Here is a 22945-nt window from a genome sequence, read left to right as displayed (position 1 = left end):
ATAATCAATATTTCCATACCTATTGCTGCTTCTACATGCTTATTAGAAGTAGAAGGCATAACCCAAATTGTAATAATCAGAACTGTAATCTTTATTAAACTATGTGTAAAAAAAACCATTTTTATTTAGTTTATGAAAAAAAGAAAATAATTCAAACGTTGAACAATAAATGAAATAATAAATGTTTCTCCATGCCTTTTATAAGCATTCAGTTCCTAATGCATATAGGTACCCTCTCTACATAAAATAAATAATGTTATTGATATTAGTAAATGCTCAATTTACAATTTTTTTAACATTTGTGTAAATAATATCTATTTTACATTAAATCAACATATATATACTAGTTATACTACACGTCCCAATAGTTATAGATATGAAGCATCTACCAAATAATAAAAATTAAAATGAATAATAATTTTGTAATAAATAATAATAATATTTGGAAATCAACAACACTACTTCTGCATTAATGCTTTCAACATTGATATTTGATTATATAATAGCTACCATGTACAACGAAATACTTTATATTTTAAGTTAGAAAGGTTAAAAATGAGACAACGGGAAGCGAGTAACTATTATTAAGATGCGAAAAAAGAAAATATTTACAAAACAAATTTAAGGAGGCAGAACAAGATTTTACTAGTCACAATAAAATGAACCACTCATTATTAAAAACAATGTTTTTATTAAAAAATTATGTTTTTAAATACTTTTTATCCTTATAATTTTTTAAGTTTTTTACTTTTTTGAATGACAACCTAGAGTTTTAATATCATATTCCAAAGCAGAATATTTTTCTAAGTATTTTGATACAAAAAATCGAATTTTGGACGAGCAGTTTATGAGTTATAAGTATTTTAAGTTTGGACAAGCGGAGTAGTGGACAAACATTTTGAGGGGTAACCCCGTACCACTCCACTCCGCCAATATAAACTTTAAATACTTATAACTCAAAAACTACTAGCCCTTAATTCTGAACGATTTAAAAAAAAAATATTATACTAGACATTAAATAATTCGAAATTCGATGTGCAATTATATTGAAAATATTTGGTGTTATATTTTTTGTCGAAATCTGGTTTTCGCTAAGCCATATGCTCCTAGGCCCTCGTATACCGATAGTTAAACATCTGTGTAAAATGCCAAGAACCACTGCGGTGTTTATAGTTTCCAAAAGAATTATTTACTCAAGTGATACACTGTATAGTGGTTTGTTAGTTGTTATTTTTCTTGCAAAATGAAACGATTTAACATTTAAAAACATTTTTCATATTTTCCTTGAAAAAATCATCACATAAATCGACATAATAATAGAACTTAAGTAAAGTGTAAATTACACTGATTAATAAAATACATTAAAATGTATTTAACATGTCAAAACTAATTGTCAAATAAAATTATTCTGATAAGCACGGTTGTTTCACTAGTATAGTAGGTACCTTATATATTTAGTATAACTACTTGAAACTATTATGATAAAATTTAAAAGCCATAAATGCAGTAAAAAATATAACTTCACATTCGTGTTGTGCTGGATACTAATTGCTGTGTAGAGTATAGGTGATTTATAAGCCCGTGTTTAAGGTAGCAAAATGTTTTGGAATCAGGAATTTAATACATGAAATTTTCACCGAATGTTAATAAAGTTGCTATTAATATATTATTACAATAGCAGTTGAAAAATAAAATAAATTCATAGTTACAATTTTTTTTTATAAGCATTCAAAGTTTGAATTTTGACAAAATACGTAAAAATCACGAAAATTCACAAATTATTTTAAGCTAGAAATTCATAAAAAAATATCTTTTTTAAATCTAAGATTTTAAAATTTAATATAAGATTCCTTGAAAGTTTTTCAATCTTTATCACAAATAAAAAGTCCACCGGAAATTCCAATTAAATTTTTATGAGCATTTGAAATTTAAATTTTTACAACATTGGATTTTCACTTTTAGCGATGTCCTTATTTTGGTGTAACTCTAAAACAAATAACCACAGATACTTGAAATTTTGAATGAATGTTTATATAGGCATTTTATATATTTGATAACATTTTCAAAATATTTAAATTTGTTTTGAGCTGTTTACTGACATTTTAATTTTTTAACTTTTTTGGTTTTTTTTTCTATAAGTATCGATATAAATTTATTTGAAAGGTAGAAAAGCTTGAAAATTTAATACAAGGCTTCTAACACATTGTAACAATAGAAGTTGAAAAATATTAAAAATTCGTATGCACGATTTTTTTTTATAAGCATTTAAAGTTCAAATTTTGACTAAATATGTAAAAATTACGGCAATGTTCAAATTATCTTAGATAGAAATTCATAAAAAATTTTCTTTTTAATTCTAAGATTTCAAAATTTAATACAAGGCTTCTAACATATTTTTACAATAGCAGTTGATTTCCAGCGAAATGTCTTGTGATATTTTCCCACCATTGGAAGTACAAAATACCTCTCAGCTGTGTCTTTTAAGCCTGCAAACGCATAATTCTATACCAAACGTAGAACCGGATTGCAATGCAATAGGTTTACACGATTCACTCAGAAAATGTGTGACTGTGACTATACCTACGGGATCGTACGAAATAATTAACTTGGAGTCGATGATTCAAAAACTATTACCGAATCATGTTACTTTGTTTCAACTCAAGGCCGATGGTAGCACATTGAAATGCTCAATGACGTGTAGTCACGATGTTGATTTCACTATTGAACATAATAATATATCGAAAATATTAGGTTTTGAGAATAAAGTTTATTCTGCCAAGACACTACACGAATCTGAACGGATAGTCAACATAATGAAAGTTAACTGTATAAAAATAGATTGCAATCTAATTTCTGGTTCATTCAGTAATGGTATACCGAGCCAGACTATACACGAGTTTTTCCCTTCTTCGCCGCCTGGACATAAAATCATAGAAGTCCCAAAACATCTAGTTTTCTACCGGCTTAATTCTTCGTCTATAAGTAAAGTGAATATAGTACTAAGAGATCAAGATAATAATTTGATCAATTTAAGAGGGGAGCCAATCACAGTTCGTACCTATACAAATTAAACATTAAAATGGCTATTAAGTTCAACAGCTATATAAAAAGAAATGCTATCAAGAGTCGCTACAGTTCTACTAACAAGATTAATACGTCGAGACGTACGCCGATTGTAAAGAAACTAACAAAGAACAATCTATCATTTCTACGGTCTTTAAAAGTTCTATAATCATGGATGACATGTATTTGGACGTGGCCGGCGGATATGAAGATGAATGCAAAATAACTCAAATGCAGTACCACTCTTTCCTCCCCTATTCTTCAACAGCTTTATCCAATAACGATGAAATTAGAATATCCATTCAAAATATGGACGCTTACACTCTCTCCTGCGAGAGCTATCTCTATATTGAAGGTAAATTAAATATACCGGCAGATATTGTAGCATATGCAAACGAAATAAATTTTACAAATAATGGTCTAGCGTTTTTACTTTCCGAAATCCGGTATGAAATTAACGGTGTTGAAATACAAAAATTAAAATCTCCTGGAATATCATCGAGTCTTAAAGGGTTTTGCTCACACACGCCGAATGAATTGAACAATCTAATAAATGCTGCTTGGAACGTGGATATGGATGCCAGTGAAAATAGACATTTATCGTTTAATAACAAGTTTGCCGGCTGTATCCCACTAAAACACTTGTTTGGATTTTGTGAAGATTATAAAAAAATACTACTCAACTGCAACCAACAAATCATTTTAAACAGATCGTCTACGGACTTTGATGCGTTGTACGTTTCGGAGACCACTGCGAATGACAATAAAGAAAAACTTAAAAAAGTAGTGATTGAGTTAAGTAAAATTATTTGGAAGATGCCGATTATCAGGGTGAGCGACAAAGAAAAAATAAAATTACTAAAAGTATTAGACTCTCGTAAACCACTTTCGTGTGCGTTCAGGAATTGGAACTTGTGCGAGTATCCGGTTCTCCCTCAGAACACGTCTCATTCATGGACGGTTAAATCGAGTAGTTTGCTCGAGAAACTCAGATTTGCATTAATCGGATTTCAAACAGATCGAAAAAACAGTTTATTTAATCCGTCTGGACGATTCGATCATTGTTACCTGAAAAACCTTAAAATACATCTAAACTCTGAAATGTATCCATACGAAGATTTCCGTTCAGATTTCACAAACAACGTTACGCTATTTTATACAAAGCATATGCAGATTTCCAAAAATCATAATGTGATAGAGAATATAGTGAGCCTCTACTGTCAACAACTATTTTTGAACAATACGTACCAATCATAGTCGTAGATTTATCATGACAAAACGACAACGTAAAATCGTCGACTGTTGATTTACGCATCGAGTTCGAAACAGACAAAGCCATTCCAGCGAAAACTGCAGCTTATTGTCTCATCTTACACGATCAAATTATAACTTATAACCCTTTTAATGGTGATGTAAGGAAATTGTAAATAGTTTGTAAATAAAAATACTTTTTTTTTAAATATCACGTTTTTTTTTTATTTTTTTTTTTTAACCAGAATATGAAAATCATATAATAAACAATTTTTTATCCAATTACAATACAAATATTGGATAATCTTAATCTACGGCTAGGTTTTTTTTAAATATTAAAATATTTTTATATATTATTGGCAGGAAAAAATGAGTAACTTAATCTACGTCTTGCCTTTGCCCTTTCACGTGCTGCGAATGCCCTTGTCCTCGGTCTCTCGACTTCAGGCTAAAACCATTAAGTTTCTTTTAGTATAAAATAATATGTAAAAATATATTCGTATTACCTCAGTTTCAGACGATGATGATAACCAACCCCTTGCCAACTGTTTTAATGCTTTACTCTTCAAGTCTGCTATCAAGCATGTGCCGGCGACTGGAATACACTCTTTTAATTTTTTGACCTCGATGCGCTTTAAATAATCTTCAACATCACTAATGTCTGTATCTTTAGGTAATGGCATGTCTTTACCGAAAAACATTGAAATCTTACATGCCTGATGCAATGCAGTGGACCGTGTATACATATTTTTCATCTGAATTACTTCTTCAATGGCATCACTTAACTGTAAGATCCTCGTGACATTTTCCTTAGTCAGTTGAACCTTTTGGTCTTGCTGTAGACATTTGATTGACAGAATGTTGTCACCGTTGCATTCATCGATTGAAATCAATTTAAACTCCTTCAATAGTAAATGGGAAGGTAGTAAAAAGTTTAGGTTGTTAAGTAATACATTCAGCGACTCATATAAGTCCACACTCAGTTTTACGCATTGTGTGTTACTTGTAATACATACAACACAATTTAACAAAAAATCCGGATCTAGACCTATATTTATAAAAATATTTTCATACACGAAAAAAGTCAAACAGTCGATAAGTTGACTAGCCATTATGATGGATTAAACGCACAAATTGTCACTACTTGAAGAGCGGGTTACGACTTGAAGACCTGGTTGCGACCATGATAAAGTTGAATCAAAACTGTGACTGAATGTTTACATGAACGAAAAAATGAGAAAGTTGCGGTTTAGTGGAATATGAAGTGGTGGTGAAGAAATTACAATGGAGCCATCTGCCCAGTAAAAAATAAAAAGTATACTTTAGCTAAATAATAATAATATGATTGACAGGTGTAACGATCCCCAATCGGAAGATCAATTTAGTTAGATGGAAGGTATACAACTCTTGATGATTTATTGTAATAGTATGAATTTATTTTAAGTCCATACAGTTAATTAATGAAATTCGACTAAGTCCAAATAATAATTTTGGATAGAATTTCGTCCAAGTCAAAATAATTAATTGAGGATGGGCAAGATGTGACTGAGTGTGGTGTGGTCTTCTAGTCGTCCAGTCGCTAGTCATCTTGTTGTACGTCTGACAATCGTGTCGTCGACGAGCTCCTCTCGCAGAGAGAATCCCTAATCACAGTTAATATCCCCATATAACTCATATTCATGATCATAAAGCGAGCGCGTATGGCTACACGCGCCACACAACCGGATATCCCTTGCACATTTATTTGATAGTGCGATACCCGTTTACGCAAAACACACAATTCCTGCTTAACCTACTTTAATGAATATTCATATGAGTAGTGATTTATATAATGTTACATGAATTATTATTTTTATTAATATAATTGGCATTACGCCGTTGTGCTCAATCAGTCTATCACTATTATTATTATATTATTATCATGGATTTATAGGTAAATATAGGTAAATTCGCTGCTCGCTACGCGGGGTCAACTCTGGAACTACTTATCAGATCTTCTTGATTTTTTTTTTAAACTAAGAGTAAATTGTGGAGCAGGTTTTTGGCATAAATTTAGTGTTAGTCCAATAAAGTTCAGGCGTAAGAGGATGGCCATCATACTAAAAAATACAATAGATTCACCATCTTTCCACCAAAAAATATATTTATATTGTAAGTGTTAAGAACCCCTGACTATTACATATTTGATTTTGATATATCTATATATTTTAATACATATATAGAAGTATTTGATTACAATCACAATTCAGAGAGTGTATGTCGTACGACGCTGCTACCGTGGGAACCGCTGAATAAGGGTTTTTGATGTGACACGGGGCACCGTTTAGACAACACACAGGGGAGTCAGGCAGTCGTAGTAGGTATAACCAGTGTTCGATTAACAATTTGTAGCTATACTTAAAATTTTTACTACCAATTATATAAAAATACATTAATTATTTAAATATTCTATTGGTGCGTACGTTTTATTTTGTGTTGTGTGTAAAAACCATAACATAAGGTTGCTATTTGTTTTAAATCTCAGGTTGTGAATTATTTAATTATGAATTAATTATTTCGCGTTATTGAAAGTCTGGTATTAAACGATTTATTACATACAAATTTTGAATCATATAGAGTTGGTTTTTTGAATAGGAAACGATGTGCACGGGGGTCAGCTAGTATTAATATATAATAATATGTTATAAAATATTTTCCGATAAATTAGTCCAATAATTGTTATACGCATTAGCGTGATTCCATTAAATTTCAGCCGGTGCAAAATTTTATTGATACAATAATCGTAATGATAAATTAAGTCATTTCCTTTTATATTTGATAACAATATAACATAAACAAATTTCAAAATCTGTATGTACCTATATTTTAATTACTATATGTGCTGTGTCTGTACTATATGATACATTATACATATAAAAATATAATAGGTATTTATATGAAATTAATTAAAGTGATAACAAAATTTTTAAATAAGTTAAAAAAAAATCAACAAATCAACGAAATTTAGTTGGTATTGACGGTATTGTATTTTAATAGGTATAAAGTTCAGCATCTGCATGTGAAAAAGCATATCTTTGCACCTGCCACATAATACCAGGGGGTGCAAATGCACCGTCGTGCATCCCCGTAATTATGCCACTGGTTATACGCCTTTGTGAAAATTTTGTTAAAATTACTTCCCATAATTTTTCAAAGAAGATTATTCTATAATATTATTCAGTTGGTCTTTAGTTCCTTCTATTTCTTTATACAAATATAAAATAATATCTAAATTTTTGGTTTGTTATAATTTAATTGTGATTAAAAAAATATTATTCGTGGGTACTTTATAATATACTTTATGTTCTAATTGTAACAATATTAATGTCGTTAATTACGTATTCTAATACTTTATAGTATATTAAATACAGGGCTTAAATCAAAAAAAAATTATACCGTTTACCGTTATAAAGAATTTAAACGTTTTTCAATTTATGCGTTTAACCGTTATAAAAATTTTAAACGTTATTCAACTTATGCGTTTAAACGTTATTCATTAAAATATTTATAGCTATTTTAAACTTCTTTTTACATTTATTTTTATTGATTTTCCCAGTATTTCGAGTCACAGTTTTACAAAAATAACCATAATATAATATTATAATTTATAAATAATTTTTTTTCCTGGCATTGATATTATTATTATAGTATGTTTCAATCATTAATCATTTTCTGTTAAGTTATTTGATATTATTTTTATTTATAATAGTTTATCGTTTCTGTTCTGTTATCCATTATCCGTTTCCAATCGTTTATCGTTTACTGATATGATAACTGTTACCCGTGTCAATCGTTTATCGTTTTCCGATATGTTATCCGTTATCAATTTCAATCGTTTTTTGAATCGTTTAACGTTATACTCGTTACGTGATAAACACGTTTTGAAGCCCTGATTGTATATACTATAAATATCTGGGTAGCTGAGTAATGAATCTGATTTGATTAATTTAGAATTTATTTTATAGGAACCTACTTTTTTTTTCTTGAAATAATATCAATATAATTAATATATACCTTTGGTATAAAATGTTCTAGACTTACAAACCCTCTTCGCTCAGAATCGTTTTTCGTATACAAATGAATATTATATCCATGTTGTAAATTGTTTTTAAAATTTTACATTTTTTATATATCAATTAGTCACATTTTTGTAATCATTTTTAAAATGGAGTCTGACATAACTTGATGTAGGTGCTGAAATTGTATTTATTATAGTGTCAGCATTTGATATCAACTGTTCACTATAGGTACCTACTTATTTTCATTTTTTTATAAGTGCGTACAATTAAAACGATTACAGATGATTTGAGTATTATGAGAAGCAGTAACAAATAAATAAATAAATAAATTGTAGTTTACAATGATGAAAGCGAATATTTTATTTTTATCATAATTTTTTTTTTAACAAATACGCCTCAACTACCGAAGTTATTGGCGTTTCAAAATACATATTATCGTTTCTTAATTTTTACAGAATAATAAATTGTAAATAGGTGAAAAATTGATACAATAATAAGTTTTAAGAGAAATATGTTTACAATAAGTGTGTTATTCTAAGTTTTGCTAATGTTATTATATTTTATGCAGAAGGTTGGTCTCTTTGCGGAATTCTATTACTATTAGTGATGATGTTCTCTCTTCGTTAGGTGCAAGTATTTGACACAGATTGTTGGGGAGCATCAGTAAGTTTGTGTCTGGCGTCTTTTGTGAGGAGGCATTCAGTTAAAAGATGTTTTACTGTGATCGCGGACCCCGGTGTTACATGAGGTGCATTTAATTTCTCTTAATTTGTTATCTTGTATTAATCTCCATTATCATAATTTTGTTTCACGAAAATTGTATAATATTCTCAATTTATTTAATTTATTTATTCACAAGTTTAAATATTCAAATTGATTTTTATTTTTATTAAAAACTAAAACTATTTAAAATAACGTATTATTGTTTTAATCAAAAAATAATTAGTTACTCAAATAATTGTTGAGCTGTAATATTAAAATGAATAACTAGTAAAAAAAAATTAGTTATTAATGTTTTTTATTTTGTATTCATTATTTTAACTTGTTTCTGGTCTTCTGTCGCTGCTTGGTGGGGGTATGGCATTATTCTGATTAGTAGAAAGAGCATTTGGATCACTTGGATCAGTTGAACTAGGTTTTCTAATTGTATCAACAATAAATTGTTTTGCGGATTGTGCGTCTGTAATTTTGCTTTGACAGTAATTAGTAAGTGGGGTTTGTAAATCTGCAACATAAATTAGTAGGTATTTATTAGATTTTTGATTGTGTGCATTAGATTGCCCTACCATAGATTTTTATACATTTATTATCTGTGCAAAATGTTTCTCTGCCTTACAATCGACGAATAAAAAATTATCATTGCGATAAATGATAATTAATATGTCGACGCAGATTGTCCCTTGTCTCTAATATACACAAAGTGCAACCTAACCGCGTGTGTGTGAATTTCAATTGGTATCTCACATTAAAATGTTATTTTCATTATCTGTATTAAAATTGTTACTTTCCAAATTTCATATCAATCTTTTTTTTCTTTTTGTTGATTATCAACTTGTATTTTTATAATCATTTTTTATGACCAACACCCTTATTAATTGTTTTTTCACTCTATAGCACTTGCAACTACCATTTTTAGATTCTGAACGAAGTGATGAATGTATTGATTTCACAATGATGGGTGTTTTTTTTGTGTCTGTGTACAGCATAACTAGTCAAAATAATGCTTCAATTTCAAACTTTGGATGTGGTTTCCGATGTAAAAGTGAATATCCTTGGTGCATTATACAGGTCAAAAGTAAACATTTTCCAACAGTTTTAAAGTTGACCAAATCGATTTTTTATATGGTTGTAATTCAAAAACTAATCACTGTAAATACTTGAAATTTAATTGAAATTTAACCTAACCCTAACCTAACCTAACCTAAAAATTATTTTATCCTAGAAATTCATAAAAAATTTTCTTTTTAAATCTAAGATTTGAAAATTTTTAATAATCTAAAATATATCCTAGACATATAAACCGTCTCCGTTCAGAATCGTTTTTCGTATACAATGATACCTATCATTGCATTCAAATTTAACCTACCTTAGTCAGAGGTCCACCCCACCCCCAATGTATAGCAGAGCGATACCCACTTACCCGCTTTTTTTTTAAATTGAAACGTAAGAACAATAATTTTTATAATTATATTATTTCCAATAAATAACTGGACTTGTAATATAGTCAATAATATAATCCCCTCCCCCACCACAAACAACCATAAAACGTGTCAACTGATAAGTCGTGTCGTATTAAAGCCTCAATCCGGCTGACATTTATGTAAATGATATTAGCTTCTTTGAAATTTTAATGGATTTCCGGATATGCTTCACAATGAAAACTTTTGTAGGAATAAAAACCATAAGATAATAATCTTTTGATAATAAAAATAATTACGCACTTGTATCGTCTGAAAAAAATTAAATGAGGTTTTAAATATATAATAATTAAATACAAGTCTTAAATACGTAATTCAATGTTCCTCATAACTTATAACATAGTTGAATAGGTGTTAAAAAATATTTAATACCTTCTGATTTAAATAAAATTTATCTATACTTTTATTACTGACACAGAAAACTTTTATCAAAAGAATTTAAAAAAAATGCAATTCCCAACTCATAACACTCCAATAATATATTATATCCTTGGCCCCTGGGACTTCATATTCTTTCGACGTTATTTACTTGAGCTGAAAAACTATGGGGTTTTATCACAATCTCATCACTCAATCCCTTGATTTTCTTGTATGAATATAAGACTCAGAGACGGACTGGCTAGAGGAGTTAGGCAGATATATCTCCCAATGCCGGAGAAAATTATAACTTTGTTTATGGGCCAAGGACATTCGTTTAATTTTAAAGGAAGATCTAATATAGTAATATTAATCACACGTAATATCATCAGTATACAAATGTTAAATCATTGTGTAATATTTAATATTTAAAATATTAAATGTTAAATTTAGAGTAAATACGTATTTCGCACTGAAATGTGACAAACATATTTATTTATTACATTGATTAAGTTTTGATGAAAATCTAAATTTTTTTTCAAAAAATGGCCATAACATAGTGTATATAGGTACGCATGCAAATTTTAGCTACTGGAAAATAAAACAATTAATGTTTTTCTTACTTAGGTTAACTGCCGAAAAAGCTTCAATAAGTTAAAAAATGATTGAATGTAGATTGTGTTCAGCGATAGGGAACCAAAAGTCGGAGGCATTTATGTAAACTAGTGTAGAAGAATTACATTTTAATTAAATAGGTAGTTGAAATTAAACACAAAAATGTTGTTTTTTTGATTAAGCATTTAAAGTATAAACTAATTGATATTTTTCTTGTTACCTATAGCTATTTAGGCATAACTATAACCTTTAGGTTTCAAGGTGCAGCAGAAATACCGGACAAATTAAATTACTTATATTCTGCTCAATATTTATATATTAAATTAATAGACACTTGCACAATAAGTACAAATTTACAATTTAATCTTAATTTTATATTACCTACTGAAAACGAAATAATTTAGATTTTATTAAATAGTTTTTGGATAAATTCAAAATAGTAAGTTTTTAAATCTAATTTTTACACAAATGTTAATATTAAAATAGCGGGTAAGTCGTGTATGTCGCTCTGCTGTACAGTAGGTTACAAGTGGGTTACTGTAATGGATGGAATTAAATTTGAATCCAATGATATTATATCATTGTATACAAAAAACGATTCTGAGCGAAGACGGTTTATCTGTCTAGGATATATTATAGATTATTAAAAATTTTCAAATCTTAGATTTAAAAAGAAAATTTTTTATGAATTTCTAGTTTGAAATAATTTGCGAATTTTCGTGATTTTTACATATGTTGTTAAAATTCAAACTTTGAATGCTTGTAAAAAAAAATTGTGACTACGCATTTCTTTTATTTTTCAATTGCTATTGTAAAAATATGATAGGAGCCATGTATTCAACTTTCAAATATTAGATATAAAAGGAAATTTTTTTATGAATTTCTAGCATAAAATAATTTACGAATTTTCGTGATTTTTACATAATATGTTGTAAAAATTCAAACTTTGAATCCTTATAAAAAAAATTGTGGCTATGTATTTCTTTTATTTTTCAACTTCTATTGTAAAAATATGTTAGGAGCCTTGTATTAAATTTTAAAATCTTAGAATTAAAAAGAAAAACTTTTATGAATTTCTATCTAAGAGAATTTGAACATTGCCGTAATTTTTACGTATTTAGTCAAAATTTGAACTTTAAATGCTTATAAAAAAAAATCGTGCCTACGAATTTTTAATATTTTTTAACTTCTATTGTTAGAATGTGTTAGAAGCCTTGTATTAAATTTTCAAGCTTTTCTACCGAACAAATACATTTTTATCGATATTTATAGAAAAAAAAACTAAAAAAGTTGAAAAATTAAAATGTCAATAAACAGCTCAAAACAAATTTAAATATTTCGAAAATTTTATCAAATATATAAAACGCCTATATAAACATTCAGTCAAAATTTAAAGTATCTGCGGTAATTTGTTTTAGAGTTACACCAAAATAAGGAAATCGCTAAAAGTGAAAATCCAATGTTGTAAAAATTTAAATTTCAAATGCTCATAAAAATTTAATTTGAATTTCCGGTGGAATTTTTATTTGTGATAAAGATTGAAAAACTTGTAAGGAATCTTGTATTAAATTTTTAAATCTTAGATTTAAAAAGAAAATTTTTTATGAATTTCTAGCTTAAAATAATTTGTGAATTTTCGTGATTTTTATGTATTTTGTCAAAATTCAAACTTTGAATGCTTATAAAGGAATGCGTTGTGACTATGGATTTCTTTTATTTTTCAACTGCTATTGTAACAATATGTTAAGAGCCTTGTATTAAATTTTCAAGCTTTTCTGCCTAACAAATAAATTTTTATCGATATTAATTAAAAAAAAACTAATAATGATCGAAAATTTGAAATGCCTATGAATAGTTCAAATTAAGTCGAAATTTTTTGAAAATTGCATGGTGGATAAATTTTACTAAAATAAACATTAGGTGAAAATTTCATATATCTATGGTTATTTGTTTTAAAGTTACATTAAAAACCAAAATCGATTTTGTCGAAAAATGAGTGTGCGTAAAATTTCCCGTTTTTCCCTTAATTTTTAGTTTGTTTTTCTCAATTATTTAGAAAAGTATTCAGAAATTTTTACTTCTGACCCTCTAAAGTACCAACTAGATTCACTTTCTGATCGAACGAGGTACTGAAGTCAAAAATTGAAGCATTTTTACTGCCCCAAAACGTGATGACAGACACAAAAAAAAAAAAAAAAAAAAACACACATCATGGTAAAATCAATACATTCATCGCTCCGCTCAGAATCTTAAATGATACTGGAAATGTTTATTTAAATCCAGTAGTTAACTTTTAAAAATATGTCAAATATGAATTTTTTGGGACAAATTAATTTGAAACTTAAAAACATTTTTTAATATGATTACTTTAAGGGAACGGATTTGAATGCATACGAATGTTCGAAAACATTACTTTCTTAGCCCAAAGTAAATTTCATACATCAAAGAATTTAAAAATGTAACTTTTATTCACCATATTTAAGATTCTTTTACTTATGAATAATAAATTAATTTGAATAATTGATTAGAATAAAAATGTAAATTACAATACAACAATTTTTTTCATTGTTAGAAATAATTTTAAGAGCATTTTATCAGTGCATTAATAAACATTCTGTTATGAGTGCATTAAATCACATTTTTTAAAGGTATTGTTAAGGTATTTTTCCTTTTTTTTAAAGTATTTAAATCTAATTGATTACTTTTGGGAATTTCCTGACCCTAATAAATTTCTTTAATTATTTATTATTCAGATCAATTTCATTCTTTTTTAATACGTTTAACTAGTATCAATTTTTTGTATTATTTGACAGGTTTTTCGGTAACACTGTATCTATCGTAAATATATTATCTGCCACATCTATAGTATCATCATTTTTTAAAGGAGTGGTAAATTTTTTATAGACCGTTAAAACAGCTATGAAGTTTTATCACAATTTCACCTAATGCATTGGCTTTTATGTGGGAATATAACCCATATTTTAATGTTCAATTAAATCTAAGTCCGATTCTATCAATAACGCATTTTCTGAATAGCTGCCTTAATCTATCAATAACTTAAACCAAACTACTTACACAAATTACTTTTTTTTAATTTCATTATATCATATTAAATTTACTTAAAAAAAAATTATAATAGCATTCTAAATTTCTAACACTATTCATACCACGTTCTGTTATATAGGTATAATAGACACCACATTGAAACTACACAGTTACTAATTACATATTTTCAATCGATTTTAATGTTTAATATTATGTACTACATACTAATTAGTAATTAGGTATACCTTTTAAATATTGCTTGTATTTTGTTGCCACACCTGTAAAAATAAACAACGTTGTGACATTTTCAAATAGTTTTGGGAATATCTAAATTCCATATCATATAACTCTTTAGGTTTAATATTCTACAAATTATATTTATCAACTGAACCACTTTAAAAGTATCTCCACATTTATTCGAAACATTCAAAGCTTCTCTTACTTATGTCGCTATACATAGACTTTTTTTAGTAATCTTCACTTACAAATAAAGTTTTAATTTAAAAAAAATAAACAACAATTTGTACTTTTGTAGGTTAAAATTAATGTCAAAGAAAATCAAATCATTATATTGACTACCTATCATACGTATAAATGTATGATATTCAGTTTTTTTTAAATTTAAAATCTCACAAGATTGTTTTGTTTTTATTTATTATTTATATTTGTACTCCACAGAACAAGTTCGTGTAGTGAGAGACCAGAAATATATGATCATTATTGCTTGTATGTAGTATGTTGTCTTCATTATAATTTTCACGAATCAAAGAATTGAATAGATGATTAATTTTTAGTTTTAATATTATTTTATGATTGATATTAGTTTTAATAAACTATAAAACTGATTATTAAACAAAATATATAATCTAGTATTGTATACTATACTCTATATTATTATTTGTCAATTTCAATTGCCTAACGTTAAATTGAATTTAATTAAAAAATAAATAAATCAGTGATTGATATCATTTTTTTTTAATTCTTAAATTAATAATATTCCAAAGATTTTTAAAAGCACGTTTTAATAAATTGTATGGTGAAAAATTCTACTTAATGGCTATTATTTATTTTTTATTTTTTTTATTGATCTTTATAGCTTCGGCGACATGGGCCATTAGGGCTATTATTTATAAAATAATCTATACTACATAAAAATAAATTAAAAATATACGTACTTTGAATAAATGGTTCTAAAATAATAATAATAATTTGTTATTTATGTGATATTATTTCTAATGAACCTATAATGTAAAATATACAAGAGCTACTTGAAATCGATCAAAATATTTATAAATAGTAAATTTTAAAATATTGGTTTCTTTTTATAGTTTCTGAACCAAACGTCAACATGTTATCAAGGACACCCATATGGAGTGGTCAAGGGATGGACATGCCCCCCCCCCCTGGAAAATGTCGAAAATCTTGAAAAATTGTTAACTTTGATCAGAATCTATTTATTTAAATATAATTTAAAAATTTAATTTAATATAGCATGAAAATCTGTAATTTGTTTATGAAAAATTGGTTTATTTAGTTAGAGAATGAATATGCACCTAGAACAAGTACCTAAATATATTTGGTGTTAAAAAAAGAAATTTACGATTTTTATTTGTAAATTAATATTTTAACAAAATATAATTAATGTTTTAAGTGTCCAATTTATATTATTAATTAAATAAATTAATTTTATGGTTAATTGGATAAATAATTATTATTTTCTAATCTTCCAGTTTGATATATGCATAATGTAAAATTGTAAACCCCATCCTACTCGTGGCCATTCCTTTTTATAAATGGATTGAAAATGTTGTCCCCCCTTGAGAATTTTAGTATGGGCACCCTTGCATGTTATAGATATAGAATAAGATGATGAGTTGTATCTAACATTGCGTGATAAACACCATTTAGGTATTTTCATACTGCTATGATGGTACTTGGGGAATTAATATTATTAAGTAAAAATTATAAGATGGTGATAAATACAAAAGTTATAAATAACTAAAAAAATATAAAAATTAACATACCAAATTTTTCTAGAAATAAAATAATAAACATACTATTTAATAAATTATATTACTCTACCTTATGATTCACAATCCAAGAAATAAATTATATAGATGACCCACAACTGCTATGCTATGAAATATTTCATTACGCAGTATTTTACAACGATCTTTTGATGGGAATCGAGCGTTTGCATGTTTTCAATTTATGTTGATATAGGTATAATAACTGTTTGACTCTAGATAGTCGAATATTTAGTATAAATATTGTTGTTCACGAGGGATTAGTTTATTAAAGCAAAAACAAAATAAATTATAAATAAATAATAGACGGTACTATTTCATAATATTATATAGTATTTTGCCGCTTTTACTCTAGAAGAATGATGACTATCATAACTTATAAGTTATAGGTATCGTTTCTACAGTGTTGACTGAAACGGCCACTGACCTGCAGTGGTATAGGTTTTGTATATGAAGTCGGCTGTGTGAAATTTACAAACAATAATTTTAAAAAGGTACATTTCCCTAGAAACCCGCCTCCAAGTTTTGGATTCAAACAAAAGGCTGTCTTTATGTTGCGTTTCTACAGGTTTGGTTTCATCATCGTTTACACTACGGGAGTAACTGAGTTGGTTTCTGTTTGAAAAGGTGTTTTATTAGTAGAGCCGAAATGGTTCCCGTTTGTGTTTAGGTCAAATATTTAGAATTCTAATTTTTGATTTAAAATAATTGGTACATAATATAAACTAGATAATATAAAATATAAATGTACTTATGTGCCTTTACTCAACATGCAGTTTATAGGTATAATAAAATGGAAATTTAATATTGTATTAGAATTTTAGAAAATTATTTTGTCTATATCCCGGTTGATTAAGATAACGATTGAGATATAATACTGGTATAACACGATTTCGAACGTTTTATCTTTTTTAAAACGAATGTCGCTTATCGATGAATTTGTTTTTTTAGCCGAAAACCGAACGATTTCGAACGTTTTTTTAGGCTAAGTAATCAAGGTAAATTTTGGGTTATTCGCCCAAATGAACGACATCCTTTCAGGTGGTAGGAAATAAGATATTCCTTAGTATATCTTAGTTCATGTTTGGGACCCATCACAGGCTCCTCGGATTTAAAATGTTAGATATACATAACCACTTTATTCAGACTTGATATTATTGTGGTAATAATATAGTATGTTATCGATATAAGTTCAATGTTTAGTTTAAATGTGTTTCCACATCCACACATAAAAGTATAAAATCCATATGTAGAATAGATAGGTGAATTTATTTCATTGTTCATTCCAGCCGTTTTTACAGTGAACTTTAGTATAAATATTGAAAAGTGCTTATTAAAAATTGAATTTAAATTGGAATGGTTTATAATAAAATCTGATAAAGATCTACATAGAATACAGGACACAACTAAACTTATTTTTTAATTTTTTTTTCAGATTGAAATCAGAATAAATCTCTTTACAGTTACGTGTTCACCTTCGACCGAACAACACGTTTGTCATATCGCGCTCTCATATTTATAGCTTTCGAAGCAAACAGTCAAACTACGTGTAAATCCAGGTAATATGAATATATACCATTCAGTAGATTTTTTTACACCCATGCCCGCCACCTATTAATTCTCCCATCCCAAAAATGGCTGATACACCAACAAATTCCAAAAGTCTGAAAGACAAATTAATCCAATCATCCAAAACAACTCAAAATACAAAACCCAACGTCACAACACCCAATACCGCATAAACCACCGATACAATAGATAACAATACTAATGAGCTATCACCACCTACACAATACATCGACATAGAAGCCAACAGCGACCCAATTAAAAACATAGATACTAATACCTACAATCATACGATTTCACCGACAATGCCAACAGTATACAGAGTGTGCTCAGTGATAATCATTCACCACATCAAAAGATCAACATCGAATCCGAAAAACATGTCACCAGCAAAAAAAACCTTTGCGGAAACCACTATCACCGCCACCTTACCTAAAAAAGAACAAGCAATTGTTTTTGATTCCATTGAAAGTATATCTCAAATTGAATACATAATTGCTATCAGCTAATTAATACCGCCAAAATACATCAAATTTGTTTCTCGCATATCAAATAACCGATTTTGCATATATTTTAACGACAAAAATACAGTTGATTTTCTTATAAATAGTCATCCCAGTATCACATCAAACGCCCAGGTATCAATCAAAATTAGACGTCTAATAAACCCGGCCAAAAGAATTATTATATCAAACGTCTCTCCAGCAATACCTAACGACGACATCATATCACAATTATCAGGTATCACCGATAACTCATATCAACGCGGGATTCAACATTACAGAACTCGCTCATATCCTCAGTTTCAGACGCCAAGTTTATATAAATCCTGATGATTTAAAAAAAAACCACCTACCTCCCTCCTGATTAACCATGATAATACCCTCACAGAATATTTCTATCTGATGACACACTTTCCTGCTACTTATGTAAACTAAAAAGTCATACATCAAAGCAATGTAAAAAACCACCATTAGAAGTCTCAAGCACCAAGATATATAAAGCTCCATTATACAACAAATCTTTAAGTGATTATAACATCACTGATGATATAGTCGAAATCTATAATTCCTCACGTAACACACTCGGAGACCTAAAGGTTAACACCAATAAAAACATCTCTCCACAAACATCAATTCAATCATCCCTTCTTGATGCCCCATTAATAATGTAAGTAGCAACGGATGATAACATAGTAATGACTCCCATTACAACCGATACAAAAAAAGACCAGCGCTCACCTCAACTTCATCAAGTAAAACTGCCGACTCGCCCTCCCCTAAATCCACCTCTCAAGTCACTACCCAAAATGAAAATACCTCCTCCAAACCAAATACTACCAAAAAATCCCAACCAGGAACAAAAAAAACAAAACGAAACAAATCCGTTGAAAATATAATGATACAACTTGATGAAATACTCGAACCCATTAAAACTAAATTTGAAGAAATACCTAATAAAAAAATTTGGTTTATTCAGTTCAAATACATAATCGAAAACTCGATCGGCTTATCAAATCCAGAGATAGCACTGGAAAATTTCAACATTACTAGCTTCGAAATGATAGATATGATAGAGATCATTAAACCTAAAATCAAGACACAAAACATTTAAGAATAGATTAACCAGACTGTGTAATTCTCTCCTAGACAAGGCTCTCTCCACTGAGCAGGTCCAACATTAGAATTACCACAAAAACAAGTATCATAACTCCCTCTACCAAGAATATTCACAATTATCTTTAAATGTACAATACGTCATAATAAACAAAAATAAAAATAAATTAAAAACTCAAATTAAACCAAATAAGAATACCAATAATATAACTATACTACAATGGAACATGAACGGATTTTATTAAAAACTCGACGAACTGAAATTATTAATCTCAGAACACTATCCAGATATAATTTGTTTGCAAGAAACAAACTTCAACACCTTTAACACTGGCACACTAAAAAATTACAAAGAATTCTGTTTAAATAGAACAAATTGTCTTCGGGCAAGCGGGGGCGTAGCTGTATACATAAAATCAGATTATCCTAGTAAACCATGTAACATAATCACACATTTGGAAGTTGTAGCCGCGTCTGTCAAGCTGAATGATATCGAAAACTCGACATTTGTAATATTTACCTTCCCAATTAGCAAAATTTCTACGAAAATGACATTAAAAACATAGTACATCAAATCCCTAAACCCTTCATAATTACAGGTGATTTTAATAGTCACAGCATTGAGTGGGGCTCAAAAAAAACTGACAGCAGAGGAAAAGAAATTGAAAAAATGCTATACAATAAATGTTATAAAATATAATACTTAAATAACTACTTTGTTATAATATAAGGTAGGTATTAATATTAATATTAATATTAATATTAATCCTAATATTTAGGTATCATAAAAATATTTTTATTTTAAACTATATTGTATTTAGTGTTTTGCAACTGAATAGTTCCTTCTGTTTGATTGGTGTTGTTAGCTATTGAGGTATTACCACCTACTAAATCTAAGTTAAATTATTATGAATCCCACTTTTAAATTTTACTCTATTTTTTTTAGTTAGGGGTTAAGTTGAGTTTGTTTCAATTTTTTGAATACATGTTATGATCTTAACTCATACCTATTTTGCATTTTTGCATTACGAATATTTTGATTTGACTGTATGAATTAAATTGGAATAGATTTATCATAGTCCTGAGCTTTTAAATTATGGTAAAATTTTAATGGGCATTTGTGTAGCAGGTGCTCTATCAAAATTTATAAATATTTGACCACAGTTACCTGTGCATTTTTTTTATAGTAGTAGTAATAAAGTCAATCAATTTCACTTCTACTCCTTTATTATTTACTTATCAATTATTATAGTTATTACATACTTCTCAATTTAAGCCAATAGCTATTATGTATTATAATAATTTTGCCATGTAGGTACACCTTATTTTGATAATAATAGAAATATAATTTTTATATCGTTGCAATAGTCAATGATAGTAAACTGTGTATTTTTAATTGAATTTTTATTTGATTTGATGATCCTAAAAAAAAATATTTTAATTTTAATAATAAATGGTGAAATATATTTTATACCTAATATGTACAATTTACATATGTAAACCCTGTGGTAGATCACTTTTAGTAAATTAGTAGATCACTTGCTATACAAATGCCTTTTATAGTGACTCATAATAATAGAAATATAAAATGGGGTGATTTCAGTCATGATATATTGAAATAGGTAAGTTGTTTTCCTACATATTACCTTATTGTTTTTAACAATATTCATAATTATATTGTTAAAATAATCTTAAAATAAAACATTATATAAATATAAATTTGAAATATTTAGCTATTCATTGTCTTTTGCTTTTAAATAATTTGAAATTATTTAATTGGTTTGTAATATTGTAAATATAATATGGGGTAATATGTAGAATTTGCAATTTCGAATTAAAGGTTTTCAATTAAATAACGTGAGTGAAAAAAAAGTTGTAAAATTAGTATGCATTTAAAAAATACAATCTACTAGATGTATACTTAGAGGTTAGATACTATATTATGTATATTTAAAATTATGATTATTGATTTGTTACAGTTAACTCAAAATTAATGTGAAATAGTTTTTAATAGAAATTAAAAAATAATAATAATCCTTTTAAAAGGTAAATCATAAAAATAAGACATATCAGTTATATGTGTGTATGCCTACTATACAAGTTAAAGTAAAATTTTTAATTAATATTGTATTGAAAAAATATAGTTAATAAAATAATGTTAAATTGTGAGAATAATATTTTCAATATGGCTGACGTCACCTCATATTATATGAATTAAATTAAATTTTTAGGCTTCTATTAGTTGTATCATAAGCTGTATAAAATAATTTCTTCGGTAGCTTTGTGTGAGCCTTTGAAGAGATTTTACAAATGAGTAATGAACCCCTTCAATTTGTCATAAATCATCTGAAATTAATGTCAGCATACACCTGTATTATATTATGTTAAAAAAAAAAAAAAATTGTATCATTTACTATGTAATTATTTATTAGTCACTTACTAAATTTATAGCTATTAAGTATATCGTATATATTTATATATCGCTCGAACCACAAGCTAAATATAAAATTTTTTTTATAGACAATTTTATAAGACCTCAAACACAACAATTTATTTTTATATGATTTTGGTGTTTATTATACTTAGTATATTTTTTTTAGTATGTATAATATGCATGTATATTGTACAATAGGTACCTACTGATTTTTATTATATTTTTTTGTTATTCATTTTTTTTACTATGTATACATATATTCTAAAGGTGTAGAAAATAATAAAATGTTATGATATTATATAGGTTATAGTTTATTTAAAATAAAATCATAAATTATTGTATTAATTAATTGTTCATATTATTCAAGTTAAATCTTATTATTATTAGTTATATCTTACGAAAACACCAAAACCAATATACCATAGTGATGGAAATATCGAAACTATTTGATGATAGTTCACTTTTCATTCAAAGAGTTTGAATACTGTTTTTATTAATAAAAACTTGTTATCGTTCGAAATTCACATTCAAAATAAATTACAGAAGTCTGTTTAAATATACCAGCCAACATTTTGAAAAAAATGTACAACTGACAATGTTTTAAAACGAATGACATTTTGTTTATCACAAAATAGACATCATTTTGAACATTTATTAAAAAAAAAACCGGGTAAGTGGTATGTTCGCTCTGCTGTGCAATAGGGGTGGGGTGGAC

General features: G+C 27.6%; 2 protein-coding genes and 2 long non-coding RNA genes across 5 annotated transcripts in view; 1 reads left to right on the top strand and 3 right to left on the bottom strand.

The window, feature by feature from the left end:
* LOC107171598 (uncharacterized) overlaps positions 1–155 on the bottom strand; it is a 32646-nt gene extending 32491 nt beyond the window's left edge. The window contains exon 1 of the long non-coding RNA XR_016191931.1: positions 20–155. This is a non-coding gene — a long non-coding RNA (uncharacterized LOC107171598). The remainder of the gene's footprint in view (positions 1–19) is intronic.
* Positions 156–3234: 3079 nt separating this feature from the next.
* Positions 3235–4320, top strand: LOC107171597 (uncharacterized). Its single transcript, XM_015521846.2, has one exon. It carries the CDS (start codon positions 3235–3237, stop codon positions 4318–4320), a length of 1086 nt encoding a protein of 361 aa, XP_015377332.2.
* Positions 4321–4562: 242 nt separating this feature from the next.
* LOC149054998 (uncharacterized) lies at positions 4563–6947 on the bottom strand. Its single transcript, XM_089228663.1, has 2 exons — positions 4821–6947; positions 4563–4762 (listed from the first exon to the last, which is right to left on the bottom strand). Exons 1-2 carry the CDS (start codon positions 5424–5426, stop codon positions 4661–4663), a joined length of 708 nt encoding a protein of 235 aa, XP_089084789.1. The 5' UTR covers positions 5427–6947; the 3' UTR covers positions 4563–4660.
* A 2330-nt stretch (positions 6948–9277) lies between these two features.
* LOC149054997 (uncharacterized) lies at positions 9278–16657 on the bottom strand. Of its 2 annotated transcripts, XR_016191928.1 has the most exons (4): positions 16612–16657; positions 15763–15777; positions 14833–14865; positions 9278–9597 (listed from the first exon to the last, which is right to left on the bottom strand). It is a non-coding gene; the product is annotated as an uncharacterized LOC149054997 (long non-coding RNA). The 2 variants fall into 2 exon arrangements; XR_016191929.1 differs by lacking the exons at positions 14833–14865; positions 15763–15777; positions 16612–16657 and adding an exon at positions 10814–10824 and having other exon boundaries at positions 9457–9597.
* Positions 16658–22945: the final 6288 nt, after the last annotated feature.

The sequence above is a fragment of the Diuraphis noxia genome, unplaced genomic scaffold (genome assembly GCF_037042655.1).
Source record: "Diuraphis noxia isolate RWA-SAM2 unplaced genomic scaffold, SU_Dnox_SAM2 contig0005, whole genome shotgun sequence".
Classification (NCBI taxonomy): Eukaryota; Metazoa; Arthropoda; class Insecta; order Hemiptera; family Aphididae; genus Diuraphis; species Diuraphis noxia.
This window is presented reverse-complemented; position numbering and strand designations above follow the sequence as displayed.